The sequence below is a fragment of the Leptodactylus fuscus genome, chromosome 2, assembly GCF_031893055.1.
Source record: "Leptodactylus fuscus isolate aLepFus1 chromosome 2, aLepFus1.hap2, whole genome shotgun sequence".
NCBI lineage: Eukaryota > Metazoa > Chordata > Amphibia > Anura > Leptodactylidae > Leptodactylus > Leptodactylus fuscus.
The window spans coordinates 248,239,845-248,249,859 of record NC_134266.1 but is presented as its reverse complement, the minus strand read 5'-3'; the positions used below and the strand labels follow the sequence as shown (position 1 = coordinate 248,249,859).

Genomic DNA, 10,015 nt, shown 5'->3' with positions numbered 1-10,015 from the left:
TTCTGACTTGTTACCAGAGATAGAAGAAGTTTAAAGGGATTTTCACTTTCATAAAATTGATGGCCCATCCTGAAAAGAGCACATTTAATTTTATTTTTCTGTAATTGTCCCCTTGTTTCTTAATACTTGGTTCACTGGAGTGGTGTGAGGATGATTTTTACATTGGCTGGCAGGTGTAGCGCCCGGCACTTCAATAGGTGGTCTCACACTCTTACTCAGTGACGTGGAACTCAGACTCTCAAAGAATTCTTATACAAACCTTAAGAATACACTGAGAGTCTGAGTTCCACTTCACGGAATAGGACAGCGAGCTTTGTTTTCTCAGATGCAGGTCATGTGGGTCAGCCAAATAATGCAACTAATAACCATAACCCTTACCCCTTCTAAAGATGGACTGTTCTTTACAATAGGCCATCAATCTTAGGTAGGTGGGTCTAACCTTGGGTAGTGCACGTGAACCCAATGCTGCAGGAACTCCATTTTAGATTACTCATATGGAGAGGTCTCCATTCATTTAACCTGATAAAACTGCAATACATTTTAATGGGACATGCCTCAAAAATGATCTATTCTCCATCTACAGAATAGAGGATACATTTCTGATCATTGGGGGTCCGATACAGCCATCCCCAACAATGCTAAGCATCCTGGTTCCACTCATTTCAATGGGAGTGCTGGAGATCTACTGAAATGAATAGGGCGGGAGCGTGTCTCTATCCCCCATGGCTACAAAACACAAAATCTCACGATCTGTGGACTCCCACTCACCACCAATGCATACTCTATCCTACAGATAGAGGATAAGGAATTTTTGTAGCATACCCACTAAATGGGCCATTGGTTCAAAATTTCCATTGGCCTTCAAAAACCTGATCTCCAACGACAAAAAGAATATTGATCTTGGCTGGATCATAGATCCAAAGGATTATTTAGAGTCCAGGATTCAGTGGAGAGAAGACCTTGTTTTGATTATTGCCCTTTATAGCCAGCAGCCAAGATTATTCTTCAATGAGTCCGGAGACATTCAGGATTACCTGTATATGGGTATTCAGAGTGGCAGGACGACTGCACTGTCAATGTTTTGGCTTCATTGATCTCTCGGGCATGTAGAAGAACAGACGCGATGCTGGAGAAATTGCTATTACAAGACAAGGCAATCAAAAGGTGGAGTAGGAGCTTTCTGCTGTGTTCAAAGACCTCAGGACGGTAATGGTCCAGACCTAAGGAGGATAGAGGACAGGTTTACAGTCACATGCACCTTCATACTTTAGTCTTAGCCTATGTACATTTTCCTACAACACACATATACACAAACTAGAAAGAACCTTTAAGGAGATCAATTTAACCTTTCAGAGACAACAATGTAATTAGCCTTCCAATGCAGCAGCTACTGGAAAATTTCACAAATTAAAATGGTTGGAGTTTTTGGGTGCAGTAGTTGCTGGGGAAGGGGAGGGGGGTGTTTTGGTTGTCTGTCTGCCCCTTCCCTGAGGTTGAGGACTGGGTTGTTTTTTCTTCCCCCACTTGGAATTCAGCCTGGCTGAATATAGGGTATCTGCAGTGCTCCTATTAACCCCTTCCCGACGGAACAGGAGCACTGCAGATCCCCTATATTCAGTAGATCGGGCACTGTCAGACACAGGGATACCTAATGTGTGTGTGTATCACAGTAATTTTCTACTTTTGTATGTATTCTAGGGAAAGGAGGGATTTACAACTTTTATTTATTTATTTATTTATTTTAAATCTTTTTTTTTGCACTATTTTATGGGAGATTCTATGCATCTATGTTGTGGCTGGTCATAGACAACCCCCCCCCCCCCCCCTCCGGGGGCCTTTTCAGCACAAAAACTGTGCTGAAAAATTCGGCTCACACTCGAGTATATACGGTATATACATTGTGAGAATAGGTACCTAATTTCATTGAAATGATATTACATAGATTATTAGCAGGTCATTTCTGATGTGCTTATTTATACCAATTCATCACCTTGGATGTTCCAGATTTTCATTAGTTTCAAAGATTAACCATAGAAAACCGAGAAAGATTTCTCTTGTTCTATCACCTTCCACTTGAATACATTTAATTCTTGGCTTAAAAAGTTTGTCAAAAAGAATTAAGCTTTACTACTGAGAGTTCAGCTCTCCATTAGAAAAAGATTAAAGACAGTAATTCCCAATTCTTGGAAAGCAACTTGTGAATTTTTTGGATGAATTCAAGATTTGACTTGCACAGTTTCATTGTGTACAAGAAAAGAAGGACGGATAGGAGATTTGCACGGAAAATACAAGGGCGCGTTACGAAAAATCAAGTTTTGACGGAAATGCATGCGGAAAAAATGCTGCGTTTTACAGTACCAGCAAAATAAGTGAGATTTTATTTACTCTCATCTACAAAAAAAAACAAAAAACCGCTAGGGAAAAGTCGCATGCTAAGTTTAGCTGTGGAATCACAAGCGATTCCCTTATATAGATTTAAAGAGGACCTTTCATTGGTTTGGGCACAGGCAGTTTTATATACTGCTGGAGAGCCAACAGTGCACTAAATTCAGCACACTGTCGGCTTTCCCAATCTGTGCCCCGGGTAAGGAGCTATCGGTCCCGGTACCGTAGCGCTTTACAGTCAGAAGGGCATTCCTGACAGTATAAGTCACTGGGTAAAAGGAAAAAGGGAAATAATACTCAGCCCAACTGCAGTCACATATTCTCTGGTTGTACTCCAATTTGAATTTCCTCTACACAGTCTTGCTCGGAAATGCACTCCCACGGCCCGGAGGAGAAGCCAATAAATCCACAGGTAAAAAAATATCCAGCAAAGTCGTGTACGTTGTAAAAAACTTTTCTTGATTCTTTATTCCATACAAAATTCCAAGTAGAATATATACATCAAACACACGTGTCTTTAAAATGTGCGTCCAGACTGACGCGTTTCGGAAATCTTGTTCCTTTCTCAGTATGTCAGGAACGACCTTCTCCACAGCAGCGCCTATCGCGCTGTACAGTGTGAGCGGGGAGGAACGCCCACTCCCTCTGCTCACAGTGCTCGTCCATAGAAGAGTATTATCAGGAGGGGAGGGGGCGTTTCTCCCCGCAAACACTGTACGGCGCTATTGGCGCTGCTGTGGAGAAGGACGTTCCTGACAGACTGTCAGAAATGCCCTTCTGACTGTAAAGAGCTACGGTACAAGCACTGATAGCTCTTTACCCGGGGCACAGATCGGGAAAGCTGATGGTGCGCTGAATTTTCCAGCAGTATATAGAAGTGCCTGTGCCCAAACCAATTAAAGGTCCTCTTTAATGGGGGGTGGGGGGAAATGCAGAAGAAAGGGCTATAAAAAGTCTGTGAAAAATGCTGCAGAAAAAATACAAGGGTTTAACTACTTATGTAACATGTGGCCTTAGCCTAAGGCTGAGTTCACACGGGGTATTTTGGTCACGATTTTGAGGCCGTATCCGCCTCAAAATCCTGACCAAAAAGATGGCTCCCATTGAAATCAATGGGAACCGGTCAATTTTTTTTTTCCGGGAGCCATTTGTTCCGGGTTCCAGAAAAAAGAAGCGACATGCTCATTCTTCAGGCGGATTTGCCTCGCGATTCGGCCTGAAGACACTCACTCCCGACTAGGCCCACACACTCCCGACTAGGCCCACACGCTCCCTCCCGCCTGAAGACACTCCCTCCCAAGTAGGCTACCCGTTTTTTGGTCCAGAATCTGAGGCAGACTCCGCCTCAGTTTCTGGACCAAGAAACCCCATATGAACCCAGCCTAAAGGAGTTTTCCAATATCCTGAGGATTTCTGAAGCAATCGTGGAGACAACTGTGGTAGTAAGTAGAAAGCATCTTAGTAGTACTTCAAGTAGTTCATCCAAAAGATGGCTTCCATGCAGGAGACAGGTCCAAGTCAATAACACTATGGATTTAGTATACCTTGAGACATAGTACTTGCCTAAGAAGAGAGCATGGAGCAGAAGAGGAAGGTGAAGGGCCCAGTCTTCTCTCACACTATGATCCACCACCATTTCTGTCATGAATATCACCGCAATATTACACCTATGGAAAAAAAAAAGGTCACCACCACGGGCTCCACATAGTACGCTTTTTATTATAACCATGTGCCATAGTCGCTCTATAATGCAGGTCTTAATGCCAACACATGAAACATTAATAGAAATAAAATCTCCCAAATATATAATTTCTTAGACCTGAACTTGTCTTATCTACTTTGATCCGGACCAGAAGGTACGTCTGCTTTTTGTCTCTGTGTATTTTCAACACTAGAAGTGAAAGTAATGCAAAAAATGTCAGCAGTGATAACAGGGCGCTCACATGGCCCGTCTGTACACATGCAATGAACTAGAAGACACGTTATCACAGCATTGCCATCAGGCGTTTCCTGTATGTTGTTACTTGGGGTCTGATATCTGCATTCCTCATGTTAGGTCTATTGCTAAATAGAGATGAGCGAACACTAAAATGTTCGAGGTTCGAAATTCGATTCGAACAGCCGCTCAATGTTCGTGTGTTCGAACGGGTTTCGAACCCCATTATAGTCTATGGGGAACAGATACTCGTTAAGGGGGAAACCCAAATCCGTGTCTGGAGGGTCACCAAGTCCACTATGACACCCCAGGAAATGATGCCAACACCTCTGGAATGACACTGGGACAGCAGGGGAAGCATGCCTGGGGGCATCTAACACACCAAAGACCCTCTATTACCCCAACATCACTGCCTAACAACTACACACTTTCCACATTCAAAAAAACCTCTATCAAAGTGGGAAAATACCTGGAAACCTTCTTTACTCCCCAAATGGATGGACACAAACCCCAATTTAAGCTCAACAAACAGTAACAACCACCCCTTTAAATCACGTTCCCCATGACAACCACAAATGGAATAGGCAATGGGAATTCCAAAAGCCCTCACCCTTAACTGTCATTTTGAGTGTGTGTGTGTGTGTGTGTGTGTGTGTGTGTGTGTGTGTGTGTGTGTGTGTGTGTGATGTGGTAAGACCTTCCAAAATTCACTTTTCTAGCCCTTAACATGAGCCCTTCCAAACAAAGTTACATGACCTTAAGCTGAGCTACCAGCAGAGATTGAGGCCCTTGGCATGAGTAGAGCCTTGCACCAGCAGTGTTTTTGGCACTTAGGGTGAGTTGAGCCTTGTACCAGCGTGTGTCCCTTAACATCAGGCGGGCCCTAAGTTCTGCGCTTTGCACAAAAGTTCCACATTAACTAGGCTGAATGGTACAAAGATTAGTAGGCCCGAGAACCAGGAACAGGTCTTGCAATGGCTGTCGGATAACGCTTAAAGCACATTGTCCACCAGCCAGTCAGCCTCTACCTCCTCTTACCCAACAGTCTTGTCCTCCTTCCACCCAAAATTCCCAATCTTCTCAGAACAATAACCCCAACTGTCCCTGCTCCCCAGAGCTGTTCTCCCTTCCTTTGACTGTACCGCAACCTGCCCCTCCATTTCGCGATTCCACGGACCTAACAGACGAGTATCTGTGTCCAGATGCTCAAACACTAGAGTCTCCTCCATTCCATCTCCGGTCGATTTGGTGGCGGATGACCAGCAACCCACCCTCATCGACGACGATGAGACGCAGTTGCTGTCAGGGCAGCCAGTTGACATGCGCATTGTGCAGGAGGAGGAGGCGAGACAGGAGTTGGAAGAGGAGGTGGTGGACGACGAGGACACCGACCCCACCTGGACAAGGCAGATGTCAAGCTGGGAAAGTAGTGTGGATGTTGAGGCAGGTGCAGCACCAAAAAGGGTAGCTAGAGGCAGAGACATGTCCAGAGGCAGAGGTCAGCTGCTTTGCCGAAGCCAGGCCAGACCCGGAATGTCCGAAGATGTTCCCTTTTGTACCCAGCCCAGAAAAACTCCCCCATCGAGGGCACGTTTCTTGAAGGTGTAGAGTTTTTTCAAGGAATGCGCCGAGGACAGATATAGTGTCGTCTACACAATTTGCCTCTCGAAATCGAGTAGGGGCCCTGAGAAGAGCAACCTGTCCACCACTTCAATGCACCGTCATTTGGAATCCAAGCAATGGAATCAGTGGCAGGCAGCAACGGCAGGACAAACGTCGCCCGCCGTTCATGCCACTGCCTCTGCTCACAGTGCTGGCGATGCACTCCAGAGGACGAGCCAGGACATCACTTCATCTGCCTCCGCCACTTTGTTGACTTCTCCCTCATCCTCCCCTGTTTCTGTCTTATCTCCTTCTCCTGCACCATCAAAGGCACCATCAGGCGCTTCTTTACAACAACCCACCATCTCTCAGACATTGGAACGCCGGCAGAAATACACTGCTAACCACCCACCCACGCAAGCCTAGAACGCCAACATCGCTAAACTGCTGGCCCAGGAGAGGTTGGCGTTCCGGCTTGTTGAAACTCCCGCCTTCCCGGACCTGATGGCAACTGTGGCACCTCACTATGCCGTCCCTAGCCGTCTCAACTTCTCCCGGTGTGGCGTCCCCGCCTTGCACCAGCACGTGTCACTCAACATCAGGTGGGCCCTTAGTTCCGCGCTTTGCTGCAAGGTCCACTTGACCACCGACACTTGGACAAGCGCCTGTGGTCAGGGATGCTGCAGTGCTTATCTTTAATGACAGGCAGGGTGAATGTGGTGGAGTCTGTTCCCCGGGTGCAAACTGGGGTGGCCTATCTCCTCTCCCAGGCCAAAATTCATGGCAGGAGTAGACTGAAACCCTACGACGCTGCAACCTCCACCACAGCTACTAGCGGCAAACGCTAAAACACTGGTGTGGGGAGACGTCAGCAGGCGGTGCTGAAGCTCATCAGCTTGGGGGACAGACAGCACAGTGCCTCCGAGGTCAGGGATGCCATCCTGGCTGAGATGGCATTTTTTTTTCCCTGCTACACCTGGGGCCTGGCATTTTTACGCCTGTGATAATGGCTGGAACCTGGTAGCGGCTCTGGAGCTTGCCAGCCTCCAACACGTTCCATGTTTGGCCCACGTCTAACCTAGTGGTGCAAAGTTTTTTAAAAACATACCCAAATGTACCGAAGCTACTGTTGAAAATGCGGCGCTTGTGCGCCCACTTTTGCAAGTGCACAGGAGTCGCTGCTAGCCTAAAAACACTCTAGCAAGGCCTACATCTGTCCAAACACAGGCTGTTGTCCGTCATTCACACACGCTGAAACCCTACAATACCATATCTTGAGCAGGGTGTGTGAGCTGCACAGACCTTTGATGGAGTTCCATCTACAAAACCCAAGGGTTCCTCAAAGTCAGCAACCAAAGTTTCTGCACCATGAGTTTCCAGGGGTGGCAGAGTTATGGCTAGGGGAAGAGGCATGGATAGGGATGATGTCTAGGGGCAAAAGCAGTGTGGATGTGGAGGCAAGCTAAGCAGGAAAAACTGGGGGTACAAGCTAAGGCATGGACTGGGGTGATGTCTAGGGGCAAAAGCAGTGTGGATGTGGAGGCAAGCTAAGCAGGAAAAACTGGGGGTACAAGCTAAGGCATGGACTGGGGTGATGTCTAGGGGCAAAAGCAGTGTGGATGTGGAGGCAAGCTAAGCAGGAAAAACTGGGGGTACAAGCTAAGGCATGGACTGGGGTGATGTCTAGGGGCAAAAGCAGTGTGGATGTGGAGGCAAGCAAAGCAGGGAAAATGGTGGCTAGAGGCAAAGGGATGTCCATAGGCAGCAAGGGCAAAGATGCAAAACTCTCCCGTTTCAAGAATTTTCCTGACTTGTTTCCCCACAAAACATTCCTGGGAGGAGGGCTGAAACACCACCCTCCTCCTCCTCCGCTGTTAGATTTACCCCAGCTACGAGCTGAAAACGCTGCAACACTGGTGTGGGGAGACGTCAGCAGGCTGGGCTGAAGCTCATCAGCTTGGGAGACGGACAGCACACTGCCTCTGAGGTCAGGGATGCCATCCTGGATGAGATGGCAATTTGTTTATCCCCGCTGCCCCTGGGGCCAGGTTTTTTAGCTTGTTGGAGGGCTCTGGAGCTTGCCAGCCTCCAACACGTTCCATGCCTGGCCCACATGTTCAATGTAGTGGTGCAATGATTTTTAAAAACATACCCCAAATTAGCTGAGCTAAGGGTGAAAGTGCGGCACTTGGACACCCACTTTCCCAAGTCTACAGTACCTGGAGCTAGCCGCAATACACTCCAGCAAGGCCTACATCTGCCTGAAGCACCTACTGTTGTGCGAGGTCACCACACGCTCTAACCCTAGATACCGTATGTTCAGCAGGGTGTGTGAGCAGCAGAGACCTTTGATGGAGTACCAGCTACAAAACCCAAGGGTTCCTCAGAGTCAGCTCCCTCACTTTCTGCACCATGAGTTTCCATGGGTGGCAGACTTATGGCTAGAGGCACAGGCATGGATAGGGGTGATGTGTAGGGGCAAAAGCAGTGTGGATGTGGAGGCAAGCTAAGCAGCAAAAACTGGGGGTACAAGCAGCCGGTGACATCATCACTGACAAGCACAGCTGTCTGTCAGCTGACAGGCTGACTTTCACCAAAATGAACAGACAATGGATAGACTCATCATATACATGTCAGTTACATGACAAATTTAGTGCAATTTGCAAGTCCAAGATGGTTTGGAGATCTGCGGAGAGGAATCTCACCACCTCTTGCGGGTGCCATCATTTGGAAGGCAAGCCCTGGGCTCAGTGGGTGAGAGCAAGCGCAGGATAATCGTCGTTTGGCCTGGCGGCCACTGCCTCTTCCACTGTTGACAGGGCTGGCGCTGCAGTCCAGACCAGGAGCCAGGACACCTCCACATCTGCCTCTGACACTTTGGGGAGTTCACCCTTATCCTCACCTTTTCCTGCCATTTCTCCTTTTGCCCGCGCCATCATGCGCCTCTTCCCAGCAACTCCCCATCTCCCAAGCCTTTCATTTCATGCTAAAGTACAGCGCAACCCACCCACATGCCCAAGGCTTCAACGGCCTCATCTCAAGAAATCTGGCCCAGGAGATGTTGGAATCCCGGCTGGGGGACACTCTGCCCTTTTTGGGCAGAGTGTCTACTGCGCCACCGCACTGTGCCGTCCACACCAGCACTTTCCCCCAAACATGAGGCGGTCCCTAAATTCAGCGCTTAGCCCTAAAGTTCCATGTGACCAGTTACGAATGGACAAGTGCATGCGGACAGGGACGCTACCTTTCAATTTGGGCACAGTGGTTGAATGTAGTTGAGGCGTGGACCGGGTCGCAAAATGTGGTGGCCTGACTTGTCTCCCCACACAACATTCCTGGGAGGAGGGCTGAAACACCACCCTCCTCCGCTGTTAAATTGACCCCAGCTACGAGCTGGAAACGCTGCAACACTGGTGTGGGGAGACGTCAGCGGGCCGTGCTGAAGCTCATCAGCTTGGGGGCCAGACAGCACACTGCCTACAAAGTGAGTCATGCCATCCTCGATGAGACGGCAATGTGGTTTTTGCCACTGCACCTGGGCCCAGGCATGTTGTCATGTGTGATAATGGCCATAACCTGGGATTGGCTCTGTAGCTTGGCAGCCTGCAACATATTCCATGCCTGGGCCACGTTTTTAACTCATTGCTGCTAATCTTTTGAAAAAGGTACCCCAATGTTCCTGAGCTACTGGTGAAAGTGTGGCGCTTGTGCGGATAGTTTTTAAAGTGTATAGTTGCCGCTGCTAGCCTCTATGCACTCCTACAACGCCTGTACCTGCTGGAACAACGGCTGTTGTGCGACGTCTCCACACTGCTGGCACTAAACATATCATGTGTTGAGCAGAGTGTGTGAGCAGCACAGACCTTTGATGTAGTTCCAACTCCAAAACCCTCGGGTTCGTCAAAGTCAACTCCCTCAGTTGCTCAACCATGAGTGGCCATGGGTGGCAGACTTATGTGAAATCCCATCCCATCCATTGCACTGGACACGAAACATTAGCATGCGCTCAGCACAACTTCGGATATGGCAGATGCGTTAAGCAGGGTGCAGGGTACAACACAGACCAGGCCCGAGCACCAGGAACAGGTGTTA

The 10,015-nt window shown here is 48.2% G+C and overlaps 1 protein-coding gene across 3 annotated transcripts in view; it reads right to left on the bottom strand.

Annotated features, from left to right (window-relative positions):
* FRY (FRY microtubule binding protein) overlaps positions 1–10,015 on the bottom strand; it is a 203,376-nt gene that overhangs the window by 46,941 nt on the left and 146,420 nt on the right. For all 3 annotated transcript variants that reach the window (XM_075265973.1, XM_075265972.1, XM_075265974.1), the window contains exons 38-39: positions 3,949–4,052; positions 1,035–1,220 (exon numbers count right to left, since the gene is read on the bottom strand). In XM_075265973.1, coding sequence (XP_075122074.1) covers positions 1,035–1,220; positions 3,949–4,052 — 290 coding nt within the window. The remainder of the gene's footprint in view (positions 1–1,034; positions 1,221–3,948; positions 4,053–10,015) is intronic.